At 33.9% G+C, this 18,069-nt stretch overlaps 1 protein-coding gene across 1 annotated transcript in view; it reads left to right on the forward strand.

The window, feature by feature from the left end:
• ATRNL1 (attractin like 1) overlaps positions 1–18,069 on the forward strand; it is a gene marked incomplete at both ends in the record, with an annotated part of 692,251 nt that overhangs the window by 40,964 nt on the left and 633,218 nt on the right. The window contains 2 exons of the mRNA XM_079717281.1: positions 10,463–10,637; positions 13,203–13,290. Of these exons, the coding sequence (XP_079573407.1) occupies positions 10,463–10,637; positions 13,203–13,290 (263 nt within the window). The remainder of the gene's footprint in view (positions 1–10,462; positions 10,638–13,202; positions 13,291–18,069) is intronic.

The following is an 18,069-nucleotide window of genomic DNA, read 5'->3' on the forward strand; positions in this document are numbered from 1 at the left end:
ATAATGTATAGTTTTCAAAGACAATGATATATACATGTCAAATAGATTACTTAAAGGGTAGAGACCTGTGCGGATTCATCTGCTTCTGTGACATCTTTCACTTAATAAAACTTAAGACATAATAAGTCACAAGAGGGAAAAAGACAAATTTGAAGAGCATTTATTCTTTTAAGATGGCTTCCAAACATTGGGATAGATGAGGATTTTTTTTTTTTTTGGCCACACCACGTGGCACGCAGGATCCTAGTTCCCCTATCAGGGATTGAACCTGTGCCCCCTCCAGTGGAAGAGTGAATTCTCAACTACTGGACCACCAGGGAAGTCCTGAGGAATTTTTAAAAGGCATGAAAATCAAGATATAATAAATTGGATTTATGTTCATATGTAAATAATACAGTAGAACATTAATTTTCAAAGCAGACTCTTAGATACGGTGTGTTCCCACCCCCTGACCCCCGTCAACTCCCTAATCACAGTGGCTCCAGGTTTCTCTCTTACATAACTTTAAAAAGTCGGAACCACTATAAGCCTTTGATTTGATTGTAAGCAACAGAAACAGTACTGGCTTATCTGAGCAGAAAAGGCAGTTATTGGAAAGTATTTCAGGGACCACTATCTCCCAGCATTCATTCTTCCCTTCTTTTTAGTGATAGAATTGACTGAGTTTTTAGCTCAGCACATGGTCTTCAGCTACATACCACATTTTTCTGCCTTCCTTGTATCTAGTATGGTTATTGTGCTACGTTTAGGTAAGTAGGATATGAGTGGAAGTGCTGTGTGGGAATTTTGCATCGTTGAGATCTTTTCCAATGGCTGGTAAATGGCAGTAACTGTAGTAAGCAGTAGCACTTGCCCATTTGCCTCTGGAATGTTTTATGAGAGAGGAATTAACTTTTAGTTTTTTTAAGCAACTTATTTTTTGTTCTCTAAACCTGTAATCTGACTAATACAAAAGGATATTGGGTAGCTCACAAAGGAGATGGGAAGGCTGGAAAAACCTTGGTTAGAAAGGGTTAGGTGTAACAGAAGGCTAGGTGGGTTGGTTCCCAGCAAAGATGAAGCCACAGGATATTCCTGTTACTGCCACTGGACCCTGGGGTACCACCACTGGTGTCTTTACTGTGGATACTGTATGCTACAGGCTTGGGTAGAAAAAATTCTAAATTCTCCCCACATCTTTGTATCACTTTTGAAGATTTGAAGGCCTGCTTAGTAAAATCTACTTGGCTAAACTTAGGTCTTATCCATACCTTGCTTGGCTGCCTTGAGATATAGAAATAGAGAATTTAACTTTTCTCAATTGCTGCCTTGAGATATAGAAGTAGAGAATTTAACTTTTCTGAATTGTGTAGTGGGAAAGGATTCTGTTTCTGAGCAAAATTGACACAGTGAGAGATTTTCCCAAACTAGGAAGGGGGTTCAAATGATTGGAATCTTCTAAATAAATTAAAAAATCCAAATAAAGTATTTTGAAGTGTAGATTGTTGCCATAATTGACAAGGAATGGGCTGAATAGCTCTCTCATGCCTACTCAGAAAAACTTTGCAATGTGGAATAGATGGTAGGAGTAGACAGGTTGAAAAGATAAATGAGCAGCCTTCAGGGTACAATTCTTTTCTTAATCTATTACAACAAAACATTTTCCACCTGTTTTATAGAGAAGAAAAACAGGTTACCAGGTTTTATATACAAGACCGTTGCTTAGCCATTTAAAATTTGTCCCCGGTCCTTTCCTATTCCAGAATGCCCTGTTCAATCCTATCGTTCAGTCCTTTTACATGTCTTCAGGATATTCTTTTTTTTTTTTTTTTTTTTTTGCGATCTGCGGGCCTCTCACTGTTGGGGCCTCTCCTGCTGCGGAGCACGGGCTCTGGACGCGCAGGCTCAGCGGCCATGGCTCATGGGCCCAGCTGCTCCGCAGCATGTGGGATCTTCCCGGACCGGGGCATGAACCCGTGTCCCCTGCATCGGCAGGCGGACTCTCAACCACTGTGCCACCAGGGAAGCCCCAGGATATTGTTTATAGATATTCAGTGTTCCTTTTCAGTGTGGTTCAGACACTGTTCTCATGTAAGGATTGAAGTTGGTTGTTTTCAGCCTTTAGATGATTGATTAAAAGACAGTATCTTAATATGTAAATCAGGTAATTTGATAGTTTTTTATAGTGTTTCCGATTCTTTATTGAAAGTTACACTTTGGATTTATCTCAGTTCCTTGAATGTTCTTTGTCCCTAAATATTTCAAGGCCTTTCTTATTTCTGCACTTCCCCCTACAACACCCTCACCCCTTAACATTCTAAGACTGGGTCACATCCCCCCACGTGCTTTCATAGGACCCTATCTTTTAAACTTATAGCTTTTATCACATTTATGTTTGTGTGATTCTTTATTATCTTTCCTACTGGAATACAAACTCCATGAAGTTAAGAACGACTATGTTTTGATCACCTTTATACCAACAGCATCTTCTGTAGTGCCTGTTGTATAGTAGGCGCTCAAATTTTGTTGTTGTTGTTGTTGAATGAATGAATTAGAAATGTATTAGTTGCTGGTTTAGTGATATGTGGACATTCAGGTATAGATGTTTTAGAACACTAGTACTCCAATAACTTATGCAATTTACTTGATATGTAAAGCATAATTTTAAATATTGAGGGAAACATTTGAATTTGAGCATCTGGTCAGTTATTTTCTTTCAGTCCTTTGGTTTTAGATTTTAGCATTTGCCATTGGGTGGCAGTATTGACTACCAGAGCACACACTTAGATTCCATGGCATTATTCAAGTTGTAAAAACTTGATGATTTTGTTTGTTTTAGAAAAATATAAAATCTTTTAGCTCAGATCCATGAATATTTTATCATACATTATTTTTTTTCTGGGTTAGTCACATAACGTATTAAGACAGAATTAGTTACTTTAGGATAGTGTGTATAAGTACACGAGACTATAGGTTGCTTTAAAGAAATCCACAGCATAGCTTAACGTTTCCCTTTAGAAATTTAATAATAATGAACGTGATCTCTCTATTTAACTTTGTGGAGAGACAAGCAACAGCTAATGTGCTAGATTAAATTCTTCTTTTTTTGTTCATTTTCCCCGCCCAGCAAAAACAGCAAATCCAACTTTTTGCAAGAGCCAATAAAATAAGTTTTTATTCCTCAGCTACTTGAAAAGTTGTTTAAAAATAAAAATAGTATTGAGGATGTATATATAACAAGCTTTATTTACTAATTCATTCATTTATTTTTGTTCATTTTATGAAACAAAAATTTTAGAGCTTCTTCCAAGTGCTAGGTACTATTCTAGGACCTTTGAATACATCACAGAACAAAGAAAGTAAAGATCCTGTGGATCTTACGTTCAAGCTAAGAGAGACAGACCATAGATAATCAACATAACATATATATTATACATATAATATTTTAGAAAGGGATAAGTGTAATGGAAAAATAAGGTGGAGCTGAGAAGGAGGGATAGATAGGTCTAGGGATGGGAGTTACAATTTTAAATAAAATGATCAGGTTAGGCCTATTGAGAAGGTGACATTTGAGTAAAGACTTGAAGCAGGTGAGGGAGTTAGCTCTATAGATATTTAGGAGAAGGGCATTTCAGGCAGAGGGAGTAGCCATTGGCAAAGGCCCTAAGGCAGGAACATGCCTGGTGTGTGTGAGGGCCAGCAAAAGGCCAGTGTGCCTGGAATTGAATGACTGAGGGGCAGGTTGTTGGATGTGAGCTCAGAGAAGTTTCAGAGCAAGGAGATGATCGGGGATATGGAGGTAAGGTGCTGGAGTGATGGAGGTTTGTGAGGAATGGAGCTAGATGAGCTAAGCCTTAGTGTTGTAGGCCATTGGAAGGATTTTGACTTTTACCCTAAGTTAAATGGGGAGCCATTGTAGAATTTTGAGCAGACGATTGATATAATCTGACTTAGTTTTAAGAGGTTCCTGTTGACTTCTATATTGAGAATAGACTACGAAAGCAGAGTACCAGTTAAGAGACTACTACTATAATTAGAATCTAGATGAGAAATGATAGTAGTGTGGGCAGACAGTAAGAAAGGTAAGAATTGCTTAATACTGAATGTGATTTTAAAACAGGGTTAATAGGATTTGTTGATGCATTGGATATGGGGGATGGGAGAAAGAAAAAAGTCAAGGATGACTTGAAGATTTTTTTGACCTTAGAGTAAGATAGAGTTGTCATCAGTTGACATGAGGAAGATTTTAGGAGGAAGATCAGTTTGAATTTGGTATGTTACGTTTGAGATGTCTTTTAGACATCTACGAGGAGATGTTGAAAAGGCAGTTGGAGTTTAGTGGAGAGAGGTCTGTACTGTTTGGGGCTGATTGGCTTAAAAATGTTAAATTGGAAATGGTTGATGATACTTAAAGCCATGAGATCAGATGAGATCATGAGGGAAGGAAGTGTAGAGAGAGAGAATAGAACAAAGGGCTGTGGGTTACAACAAAATTCACAGAATATTCTGTGCTAGACATAGGTTCCTTCCTTGTGGAAGGTTACCTAATGTTGAAATATTTACAACCACTTACTTTATTGCCTCTGACTTAGATAGGTGGGATAAACAAATCCTGCTTTCAATCCCAGCTATCTCTGTATTTGTCATTTTTAACTAATCAGAACCAGTCCATAAAGCTTTGTTTTCAAGCCTTTCACAACTCAAAAGTAGTAATTGGAAAGCACTGATCTTTTCTAACAGAAGGGCAGTTCCTTTCCATACTGTAATCACATCATTGACCTAAACTGTGAGAACCAAGTATTCTTGGAACAGATCTGGTGTAGTGATTACCACTCACAAATTCATTGTTCTGTAAAATTAGGATATTGTCAGAACAGCCGTGGACATTTAAAATACGCTAAAATTGATAACTGTCCTTTGGAGATTGGTTTTATGAGCCTAGAAAATGTTTAGAATACTTTGGAAACTGAAACAAAATCAAAATTTTCTGATGATGTTAGAAGATAGGACTCTTGCAATGATGTTATCTCATTTTGCCTTTTATTGTGGAGAACTTCAGATTCAATATGATCATAAGACTATTTCTGGAGTGATTACAGTAAGTTACATGTACCTCTCTTCAAATCTTCCTTCTCAGCATTCTTTTCCTTTCCTATTAGCAATCCAGTTTCTTTGTGGGAAATTGCCTTTCACTCATTGAGAGTAGTCTTGATGGGATGATAAATCCAGATACCTGTCTATTTTAAGCTTGGTTTTTCAGCCTCTTTTTAAAAATTCTTTGAATTTCCCCATGTTTTTTCAACAAATACCCATTTTTCCTTAACCTAGCCAAAAGTAGTTTCTGTGGCTTACAACCAGAGAAATCTAGCTGATATACTACACTAGAGGTACTATTCAGGGAATTGCTGTTAAACTCACTTGAAGACTTTAAACTTCTATCCGTCTTTATGGAAGAAAAGTTATTTTATAAAATTAATTTGTATAAAGCAAATAAAATTTTTGTACTGATTTCCAGTATCAAAACAGAGATAGAGTCCCTTAGAAAAACTTTTCCAGTGCAAAATAGCCTACTTTGGGAAAGAAGAAAGACTATAATTCAGTAGTTCTGGAATTGCTTTGGAGAAACTTTCAAAACTTTGTAGTACTTTCTTTATTCTAGGTTTTGTCCTTTGCAATTATTTCTCAATTGTATTTATCTCTGATTATAGAAATTTTTAGTTCTAATTTTACTGTTTTCTTTTGGCATGTATATTTACTATACCTAATAATGCTAGGCTTCATTGACATATTTCGCCTGTCGACTTAATTATACTTAGTTTCCTTGTATATTAAAATGAGAGGATGGACTTCATAATAGTAATAACGTTACTATTATGAAGGTTTCATTATAGTATTTAATATTAAGTACAATCTCATTCAATCTTATTTTATTTTCACAGAATCCTATGTTCTTCTACATATAATCTCTATGATTAAACTGAAGTTTAGAGAAGTTAATTCGTCCAAGGTTTCATAGCTAATAAGTTGGAAAGCGAGGTTTGACTTCATAGCTCTTGCTCTTAATCTTTTATGGCTCTAAGGTTATTTTCATTCATTCATTCATTCATTCATGCAGTAAGTGAATACTGAGGCCAGTCATGTAAGAGTTGTGGGCCATGTTAAGGATTTTTATTTTTAGTGTGATGGGAAATCATTGAAAGATTTTGAGTAGGGAAATTTATATTTTTAATCATTCTGGTTGCATTGTGGAGAGTTGAATGTGATAGGAACGGAGCAAGAATGGAAATAAGGAGACCAGTTTGGAGACTATTGCCGTAGTCCAGGTGAGATTGGATGGTGGCTTGTACTAGGATGGTAGTTGGAAAGGGAAGGATCAATGTTTAGAGCCTGGTAGAGGTGATCGAATTTAAAAATGTTTATAATTGGTAAGGTACAGACACTTAGACACCAACCAGTCAAAACAGCATCAACTGACTTTAGGACTGGGGCAGGATCCTGGATGAGCCATGCTGTGCCAGGCATTACCCCTTTAGTTGTCTTTTGGGAGAGTCTGGATTATCTCAGAGGGGTCAGGGGAACTGGGAAGGGGAAGGCCTGGTACCTGCAGCAGCATCTGCTTAACAATCAGTGAAGCATTTCCATGTTTTAACAGTTGGAAAGGCTGTATTCCTGCATACGTAATGAATGTCAGTCCAGGATTTGTTGGATATGGGTGTGGGAGAAAAAGAGAACTCAAGAATAGCTCCAAGATCTTTGCCCTGAGCAACTGGGTAAATGGAAGTGCCATTTACTGAGATGGTAAACACTGGTGAAGGAGCAGATTTGGGAGGGAAAAAAATCAAGATTTTAGTTTTGGACATGTTAAGTTTGAGATGATTATGAGACATCCAAGTGGAAATGTCATGTAGGTGGTTTCATTTTGAGTCTGGAATTCAAGAGAGATTATGAGGATGGAGGTATAAATTTAAGAGGGATGAGTATAATTCCACTTTGGATTGTAGAACAGTGTCAAAAATTTATCTCGCAGTAGACTGTCACTAATGCTGAAAGTTACATCATTAGAAATTCATTTATGCTCTTTGGATTAACCCATGGAAAAGGTAGCATATTAAATCTTTATGAAAACCCACTGTAATGTGAATTAGTTTATTACATCTTTTTCAAGACAGCTGTGATCTGCTTACCTTGAGGAGATTCCCATATTGATTGATAAAAGTTATGCAGGGAGAATTATGCAGAGATGTTCCATAACAGGACAGATAATGAAGTGGTAGATTTTTCATGGATGTGTTCTTATAAAAAGGGAGTCTTGGATGGCTTTAAATGATATTTAATTGGTGGTGAAGCCTTTGTGTGTAAAAAGTATTCTCTATAGTTATTTGTGTTTTAAATTAGTATTCAGTTTATAAATTTACATTTTTAATCATTTTAGTTATGAGTGCAGAAAACTACAAATTAACACATCTAATTTTCCTTACACATTTAAGTCATATTCATAAATCTTTCTATTTATAAACTTATTAATTTAGAGTAAAATAAAGACAATCTGTAGAGTTTGGCTATAGACCATTCCTTCTAATAACTGCCAGAAGTTACATAAAATAAGGTAGTAATAAAGAGGAAGAATTTGACTGCAGGTTTGCATAGAAAAGTAGATATTTTAGATTATAGAGTAAAAATTTAAAAATCTCTAAAATCCAATTTCTTGTATTAAATAACAGTATTTATCTGAAGTTAATAAATAAAATAAATTTATTTATTAGCATTAGTTTCCTATAATTGCTGTAACAAATTACCACAAACTTGGTGTCTTAACACACATTTATTAAGCTCTTACCATTCTGGAAGTTAGAAGTCTGAAATATGTTTCACTGAGCCCAAATCAAGGTGTTTGCAGGGTCACACTCCTTCTGAGGCTCTAAGAAAGAATCTGCATCCTTGACTTTTCCAGTAATAGAGTTTCAATCTCTACATTCATTAGCTCTTTTCCCCTACTCCATCTCCAAAGCATGGAGCACAGCATCCTGCTTCAGTGGTAATATTGATTTCTCCTTCTGTAGTCAAATCTCTCTTACAAGGACGCTTGTGATTACATGTAGAGCCCTGTGCTCTAGAGCCTGCGAGCCACAGCTACTGAGCCCGCATGCCACAACTATTGACGCCTGAGTGCCTAGAGCCCATGCTCCGCAGCAATGAGAAGCCCGCACACTGCAACAAAGAGCAGCCCCCGCTCACTGCAACTAGAGAAAACCTGTGCGCAGCAACGAAGGCCCAATGCAGCCAAAAATAATAAGTAAATAAAATAAATAAATTTAAAAAAAGAATAGATACCTAAAATACCTAAAATTGAAAAAGAAATAGTACAAAGAATATACAAATGCCCTTTACCCAGATTAACCTATTATTAACATTTTACTCTTTTTGCTTTATTATTCCTGATTTAAAATAAATCTACATTAAGATATAGCATTTAGATCAATTAGGTATACCACTTATGTGTAATGTCCATATGATCTTATTTCTCTTCAGTTAAGTTAGAGGTTGGTAAACTTTTCTGTAGAAGGCCACATAGTAACTATTTTCGGCTTTGGGAATTGTATGGTATCTGTTGCAACTACTCAACTCTGCTGAGTACTGCAGAAGTAGCCATAGATAATACTTAAATGAATGAGCATACTGTGTTCTTAAGAAACTTTATTACAAAAACAGGTAGTGGGTTGGATTTTGCTCATGGGCTGTTGTTTGCCAACCTGAGTTAAATGAGTTCTAAGTGGTTTAGAATTGTAGTTTAACTTAAAAAAAAAAAATCACTGTGTTCCTTTAATTTCTTTGGTTACCAAGGAATAGTTCACAGTCTTTTCACTCAGAAATTATAAAGTTTTCTATATTTGATTTAAAAGATTGTATTGTTATCAAAGAGATAACCTAGATAACTAGATAACCTAGATAACCTAGATAACTTTGTACATGAAAAATACAGACTCATAGAATGTAAGCATTGAAAAGGACTTGGAAGATGAATGAATGAATGAATGGGTGAGTGAACAAATGAGAAAATGAAAACTGTAAAGGCTAATATTTCTGAAATTAGGGTCTGTTTGGAAGCTTTAAAATTTTGTGATTCAGTGATAATCTAAAACTTTTTGATATAAGCAAATTTAACATCAAGTGATTGATCTCATAATTGTGTAAAAATGCCACTTGATTGCAGTGCCAGCATTTGTGTTGACTAGTTAGGACCAAGTAGTATCCTTATTGCAGGCTAAAAAGAATATTGAAGAGTACTGATACTTTTGTGATAAGTGAAGGTCAACAGATGTTATGGCATATTATATGGATAAAAAAGGTTTGTAAAAGATAAATGAAAGAAAAGTGCTGGGAGAATTATGTTGTCAAAATAATATAGGTATCTTAAAGTTGCATAAAAAAGGTGCTGTGGAATTGATATCATTTTCCACTTAGGACCAATGATTTACTTTGAGCAGAACAACACCATCCATCATTTTAAGCAAAAATTAATTTTAATGATTTTATGTTTGTTTATATATATAATTTATAAGTTTATGTTGGTTTTATATTTATAAAAGAACTTTAAACATAAGGAATTTATTCTAGTTTTTGTTTAAGCATATTAGTTTCATTAGAATTAAAATAATCTGTGAGCCATTAAATTTGATGAAAATACATTTCCTTTAGGAGCATTCCTTCCATAACTTAAGTTTGAGAAACACTGATCTAGCCTAGCCTGCTACATTTTACAGATGAGGAACCAAGACTCATGAGTAACATCATGAACATGGATAGGAAAAGGCAGTGTTTTTAACTTAGAGTATTTACGTTATCCTGCACTCATTAATAGTTTTTATTTTATTATGCATAATAAGTTTTTCTGTTTGAGAATAATAAGCCTCTCTCTGATGCCAATTTTGGTTGTTCTTAATAAGAATGATGCTAAGAAAAAATGTAATTTTATTTTTATATTTCTTTAATAGTTTACAATTTATGAATGCTTTAATTTCCACTGTCTTTAAAAAAATTAAATATTTATAATAATCCTTAGGAGATAGATTGTTATTTCTGTTTTATAGATGAAGGCTTGATGATGGCAAAGGTAAGCAGACTTTCCCAAGGTCACACTTTTAATAAGAGACAGAACTGGGATTTGAGTACATTGTTTTCTGTTCTAATATCCTATTAGCATACTGAAATAAATCTGGAATTTATATCATTTAAGTAATTCTTTCAGATTGTATTATTTATTTGAACGTATCCAAGTCTGATTTGAGTGTATGATTTTTTCCTCTGTAAGCATTACATTTGCTTTTAGAGTTTTTCCTGTAAGTTATATTTCAGACCATTTATGTACATTATATTTATTAATACAATGAGCATTGGATTCTTAAATTCTCTTAATCCATGTATTCTATTTCTACAATCTAAGGTCTTTGTTTAATGCATTGTGTTGTTTGATTTTTTTAAATAGGTCCTGATTGTTCTTTGAATGTTCCTTCCACTGAGTCTTACTGGATTCTGCCAAATGTTAAACCCTTCAGTCCTTCTGTAGGTCGGGCTTCCCATAAAGCTGTTTTACATGGGAAATTTATGTGGGTGATTGGTGGATATACTTTTAACTACAGTTCTTTTCAAATGGTCCTGAAGTAAGTTTTCTTTTTTTTTTTTCAGATTTTCACAGTCTAATTTTTAAGCTGGATATTTTTCAGTAATAAGACTATCCTAAAGGCCTTATGTTATTGATATACAAATTTATGAATGATTATTTTTGTAGTATATCTGTTTTCCACATAGGACTGATTTGAGAATATATAAACTCAGTGTATCAATAAGTTATTTGTCATTGGGCGTATAGGTTTGTTCTATATAGATATTTCATTAACTTTCTAGAGTGCTTTTAATAAATTCTGAATAAGAAAATATTAACTTTAAATAAGCCCAGGCCAGGCCAAGCCTATATTGGGCATTATGAATACTGCTACCTTTTATTTTTTCAGAATGAAGTATAATTGCTTATATAAAAGTACTTTCAGTTTTTCTGCAAATTTTAATTTACCTAAACTTTTACTTTGCATTTACTTTACAAGCTTTTGTTGGGAGAACAGTGCCAGTATTATAAGATTGGCTATGCATTTACTGTTGACCCAATAGAGATTGTCCTTTGCGTGATTGGATGACAAGGAGAACTGCATGGATGCTAGCTTTATCTGATTTTTTCAGTTGATAATTTTATTTTATGAACTATTCAATAACAGAATAAAAGAGGAAATAAGAATAATTTGATTATCAATGTTGTTTTCAGGGGTGATATTCATAATGTGTAATAACTGATGCAACTTGGGCATCAACCAGTTGGAACTGACCCTGGACAGTGTACCATAATGGTGTATACCCAAAAGGGTTGCCATATTTAGTAGATAAATATACAGGGCACACAGTTAAATTTGAATTTTAGATCAATAGTGAATAATTTTTTAGTATGCATAGGCCTCATACTTTTATTTTAGTTTTTGGTTTTGTCCCAAATATTGCATGGATCATACTTACACTAAAAAAATTGTTGTTTATCTGAAATTCAGGTTTAACTGGGCATTCTGTATTTTATCTGTAAACTCTAATTTCTGAAAATATTCGTCCCTTTAATTTTGGGGATCAGAAAAATTCTGTGTTATAAGAGGAGATTGCTTTAAAACTATGATTGAATAAGACTGGAATTAAAGTATGAAATAAAATAAATTCTGGAGAGAGGGAGGAAGAATTTTAGGTAAATATTTAAGTGAACAATTAGAATTCTGTAACACAGTAAATGAAGGATAAAATATAGTAGAAAGAATTGAAAGAGAGTTGGTAGGATTAAAATGAATTGTTAAGATGTGCAAAGAACCTGAGGAACCGAGAGTTAAATGTGGAAAAGAAAAGGAAATTAACTATGATTCATGAAAATGAAAAGGTTGTGAAAATAAAGTAGAACTTTGGATTAAATTGTGGTATTTGCAAAGTAGAGTTGTGAAGATACAGTATAGTTGTCAAGGAAACATGGAGATGCTAAAAGTTTGTGTTCTGTACAAGTTAAATAGCATATTTTAAATTAAGTGATGAATTTTACTTGATATTCTCCTAAACATATATTTTCTATTTGAACCAGATAGTTTAATTTTTTTTTTGTCTGAAACCTGGTTCTTTTGATTACAGTGTTTATTTAGTTTTATAGTAAACTAGAGGTATCAGCTTAGAAGTAATCAGCAACTTTGTTGCTGTTTTCACAGGTTAGAGAATATTTTTTCATTTTTCTGAATGTGGTTTAGCTGTAGGTAAGGATATTTAAAAGCTTTTAGAAGTGATGGTGTCAGTTATAAGTTGATTTATCTTCTATAGTAGAATTTAATTGAGGTGTAGATGTTATGCTTAAGACAAATTATTCAGTAAATAATATAAAAGTTTTGTATTAGTGTCTATTAAATTAGAGAGTATTTTACGGAACATTTATACATCGACATTAGAATTAATATGTATTCGTGGGCATAGCAAATTATTTTGAACACTTACTTTGTGCTTAGTACTTGGGATCTATCAGTGGACATAATGAATATCCCATCTTTGTGAAGTTAGTGAGGAAAGACAGGCAATTAGAAAAAAATGTAATTAGCATGATAAATATATATATTATAAATAAATTATATATGTGCACATATATTCATATACAGATATAGATAGATAGCAAGATAGGTAGCAGGGGTAAGCAAATCAGGAATGCCAAAGAGGAGGGAGTTGTACTCACAAATGTAGTCGTGTACGCTTCATGGGAAAGGTGAGAGCTGAGCAAAGACTTGAAGGGGTCAGACATTGGCAGAGAAGAAAGCCAGACAAAAGCCTTAAGGTAGGAGCTTCAAGGAGGCCCAGGTGACTTTAAAAGTTAGAAGAGCTCACTATTGTTTAGGTTAATCAGCTGGTTCAGAACAAATTAACTCTGGTAATAAATAGCCTAGTCAAGTTATTGTATATTATACATTCGGATGATTGAATCCTAATTTAGACTAGATATAACTTGAATGAGTCTCTATTAGAAATTTCTAATATGGTATATGAAATTATGAGTTTATTCTAATTGTTTTTGAATTTAATGAATATTTAAATACAAGAAAGCATATGCAAATTACAAAACTGAAAATGAATCTTAGCTTATGAAGTTATTTTTTTTTTCTTGTTTTCAGTTACAATTTAGAAAGCAGTATATGGAATGTAGGAACTGTATCAAGGGGACCTCTCCAGAGATATGGGCATTCTCTTGCTTTATATCAGGTATGAATCCTGCTTTAAATTTTAATCTTTTTTTTCTTTTTTTAGACTTTAGAGGAAGAAATACTAAATCTCAGATTTATTTCAAACATTTAATAAGAACAGTAGATCATATGAATCACAATTGAGATGTCAAAGACTTTTATACTATTTTAGTAAAAAAAAAAAGGATTTTAATACAGTCCTCCATTGAACATGAGAAGAAATGAAGGTTGAGTTTTTGTCCATGATATGCATAACAAAAATGTACTATTTTAACCATTTTTAAGAGTAGAATTCATTCAGTGGCATTAAGTATATTCACGTTGTTGTACAGCCATTACTGTTACTTTCAGACCTCTTTTCATCTTGCAAAACTGAAACTCTGTACCCATACAGTAACTCCTCATTTCCCCCTTTCCCTAGACCTTGCAAACTACCATTCTGCTTTCTGTCTCTGTGAATTTGACTATTCTAGGTACCTCATATAAGTGAAATCATACAGTGTTTGTCCTTTAATGACTGGCTTATTTCACTTGGCATGGTGTCCTCAAGATTCATCCATCTTGTAGCATGTGTCAGAATTTCCTTCCTTTTTACATCTGAATAATGTTCTGTTGTATGTATATATTTCATTGCATTTTGTTTATCCATTCATCCATCAATAGATACTTAGGTTGCTTCCACCTTTTTGGCTATTATGAATAATGCTACTATGAACATGGGTATACAACTATCTTTTCAAGTCCCTGATTTCAGTTCTTTTGGATAGATAGCCAGAAGTGGAATTGCTGGATTGCATGGTAATTCTATTTTTAATTTTTTGAGGAACTGCTATATTGTTTTCCACAGCAGCTGTAACCATTTTACATTCCTACCAGCAGTGCACAAAGGTTTCAATTCCTCCATATCCTTGTCAACACTTGTTATTTTCCTCTTCCTTCCTTCCTTCCTATAATAGACATCCTGATGGATGTAAAGCAGTATCTCATTGTGGTTTTGATTTGTATTTCCTTAATGATTTGTGATATGTAACATCTTTTCAAGTGCTTATTGGCTATTTGTATGCTTTCTCTGGAGAAACATATATTCAGGTCTTTTGCCCATTTTTAACTTTTTCTTGGTGTTGAGTTGTAGGAGTTCTTTATATATTCTGGATTTTATCCCCTAATTGGATATATTACTTGCAAATATTTTCTCTTATCCTGTGGGCTTTTTCACTCTATTGATAGTGTCCTTTGATGGGCAGGTTTTTAATTTTGACACAGTCCAATTCATCTGTTTCTTCTTTTGTTGCCAGTGCTTTTGGTGTCATATCCAAGAAATCATTGCCAAATCCAATATTATGAAGCCTTTTCCCTATGTTTTTTTCTTTTAAGAATTGTGAAGTTTTAGTTCTTAGGTCTTTAATCTGTTTTGAGTTAATTTTTGTTTAGGGTATAAAGTAAGGGTCCAGTTTTTTTCTCTTATATGTGGATATTCAGTTTTCACAGCACTATTTGTTGAAAAGACTTTTTCCCCATTAAATGGTCTTGGCACTCTTGTTGAAAGCATTTGATCATATATGCAGAGATTTATTTCTGAGCTCTCTAGTCCTTTGATCTAGATCTGTGTTTATTCCAGTACCACACTGTTTTGATTAGTGTAGTTTTGTTGTAAGTTTTGAAATGAAGAAATGTGAGACCTCCAACTTCAGTCTTGTTTTTCAAGTTTGTTTTATCTATTCGGGGTCCCTTAAGATTCCATAATAATTTTAGGATGGATTTTTCTACTTATGCAAAATGTCATTGGGATTTTGATAGGGATTGCTTTTAATCAGTTATTTTTATGTATTTGTGGGGTTCATGAATTTAGCATGATTAAAATCAGGCTACTTAATTGGTTTTTATTTTGAACCAACAAAAATTCATGTATTTTGTGGACTGTGACTACACTTTTCAAATCAGAACTTATATATTTTCTGTGCTTGTTTAAGAAAATTTGGAAAACACAGGAGCAATGTAAAGAATAAACTACCACTGTTTTTTGCTATGCATGTACATGTTTAAGAAATTAAATAAAAATCTCTCTATGTACATATGTATGTGGATATGTTTCTTTGTTTTCTTTCAGTTTTTTGATTTATTTCATTTTTTTGTAACAGCTTTATTGAGATATAATTGGCATACGATACAATTCATGTGTTTAAAATGTACAACTGAATGCTTTTTAGTATCTTCAGAGTTGTGCAATTATCTCTTGCAGGTTTGTCAAAATTGCAGTGTTGTGTAATCAATTTTAGAATATTTTCATCACCTTGTAAAGAAGTCCTGTACCCTTCAGCTGTCACCCCAAACCTTCTCATCCTCCCAGCTTTAAGCAATCGTGAAGCTGTTTCCTTTCTCTGTAGATTTGTCTTTCATATAAATGAAATTGTTTACTATGTAGCTTATGACTGGCATGTTGCAGCATATATCAGTACTTAATTTTTATGGTTAAATAATATCTATTGTATGGATATTTTACATTTTGTTTATCCATTTATCAGTTGATGGGCACTTGGGTTGTTTCCCCTTTTGGCTATTATGAATAATGCTGCTACGAACATTCATGTATAAGTTTTTGTGTGGGCATATTCTTTCATTTCTCTTGGGTATAGTAGAGTTGAAATTGCTGGATCATATGGTAACTGTTAACTTTTTGAGGGACTTGCGGACTGTTTTCCAAGGTGGCTGCACCATTTACAGTCCTGCCAACTTTGTATGAAGGTTCCAACATGTACACATCCTCGCCAAGACTAGTTAATCTGTCTTTTTGATGATAGCCGTCCTAATAGGTGTGAAGTGGTACCTCATGTTTGATTTGCATTTCCATGTTGACTAATGATGTTAGTCATGTGCTTTTTTGGGTACTTGTATTTTCTTTGGAGAAATGTCTATCTAAGTCCTTTGCCCATTTAAAAATTTTTGAGATGTCAGTTCTTTATATATTCTAGATACAAGTCCCTTATCAGATACATGATTTGCAAATATTCCACTTCTTTTACTTTCTTGATGGTGTCTTTTGAAGCACAAAAGTTTTTAACTTTGATGAAATCCAATATATCTTTTTTCCTTTTGTTGCTTGTGATTTTGGTGTTGTAGCTAAGAATCCATTGTCAAATCTAAGGTCATGCGTATTTAGCCCATGTTTTTTTTTAAGTGTTTTATAGTTTTTTTGGCTCTTACGTTTAGGTCTTTTATCCACTTGAAGTTTTGTATGTCATGTGCAGTAAGGATTCAGGTTCACTCTTTTGCATGTGACTATCCAGTTCTCTTAGCACTGTTTGTTGAAGAGACTATTCTTTCCCCATTGAATGGTCCTGGCACTTTTCCCAAATATCAGTTAGCCATAGATATATGGATTTTTTTCTGGACTCTTAGTTCTGTTGATTTGTATGCTCCTCTTTTTGCCAGTAGCATACTATCTTGATTACTTTTGCTTTGTAGTAAGTTTTAAAGTTGAGAAGTGTTAATCCTCCAATTTTTTTCTTCTTTTTCAAGATTATTTGGATATTCTCAGTCTCTTGCAATTCCATATGAATTTTGGAATCAACTTATCAATTTCTACAGAGAAGCCATTTGGAATTTTAATAGAGATTGCGTTGAATCTGTAGATCAATTTGGAGAGTATTGCCATCTTAACAATATCAAGTCTTCTGATCCATGAACACAGGAGTTATTTCCATTCATTTACATCTTTCAGAATTTCTTTCAACAATGTTTTGTAGCTTTGAGTATAAGTGTGGAATCTCTCTTGTTAAATTTATTCCTAGTTATTTTATTCTTTTTGATGCTTTTGTAAATTGAATTGTTTACTTAGTTTCATTTTTGGATTGTTCATTGCAAGCTTATAGAAGTATAATTGGTTTTTTGTACATTGATCTTTTATTCTGCAATGTTGCTGAAGTCATTTATTAACTAATTGTTTTTTTTAGATTTTTTTTAAACATCTTTATTGGAGTATAATTGCTTTACAATGTTGTGTTAGTTTCTGCTGTATAACAAAGTGAATCAGCTATATGCATATATATATATATATCCCCATATCCCCTCCCTCTTGCGTCTCCCTCCTACCCTCCTTTTCCCACCCCTCTAAGTGGTCACAAAGCACCGAGCTGATCTCCCTGTGCTATGCAGCTGCTTCTCACTAGCTATCTGTTTTACATTTGGTAGTATGTATATGTCAGTGCTACTCTCTCACTTCGTCCCAACTTACCCTTGCCCCTCCTTGTGTCCTCAAGGCCATTCTCTATGTCTGCACGTTTATTCCTGTCCTGCCCCTAGGTTCATCAGAACCATTTTTTTTTTTAGATTGCATATATATGTGTTGGCATACGGTATTTGTTTTTCTCTTTCTGACTTACTTCACTCTGTATGACAGACTTAGGTCCATCCACCTCATTACAAATAACTCAATTTCGTTTCTTTCTATGGCTGAATAATATTCCATTGTATATAGGTGCAACATCTTCTTTATCCATTCATCTGTCGATGGACACTTAGGTTGCTTCCATGTCCTGTCTACTGTAAATAGTGCTGCAGTGGACATTGTGGTACATGATTCTTTTTGAATTATGGTTTTCTCAGTGCATATGCCCAGTCGTGGGATTGCTGGGTCATATGGTAATTCTATTTTTAGTTTTTTAAGGAAGCTTTGTACCGTTCTCCATAGTGGCTGTATCAGTTTACATTCGCACCAACAGTGCATCTCCACACCCTCTGCAGCATTTATTGTTTGTAGATTTTTTTTTTTTTTTTTGGTGGTACGTGGGCCTCTCACTGT

Source organism: Hyperoodon ampullatus, assembly GCF_949752795.1.
Source record: "Hyperoodon ampullatus genome assembly, chromosome: 1".
NCBI classification, from domain to species: Eukaryota; Metazoa; Chordata; class Mammalia; order Artiodactyla; family Ziphiidae; genus Hyperoodon; species Hyperoodon ampullatus.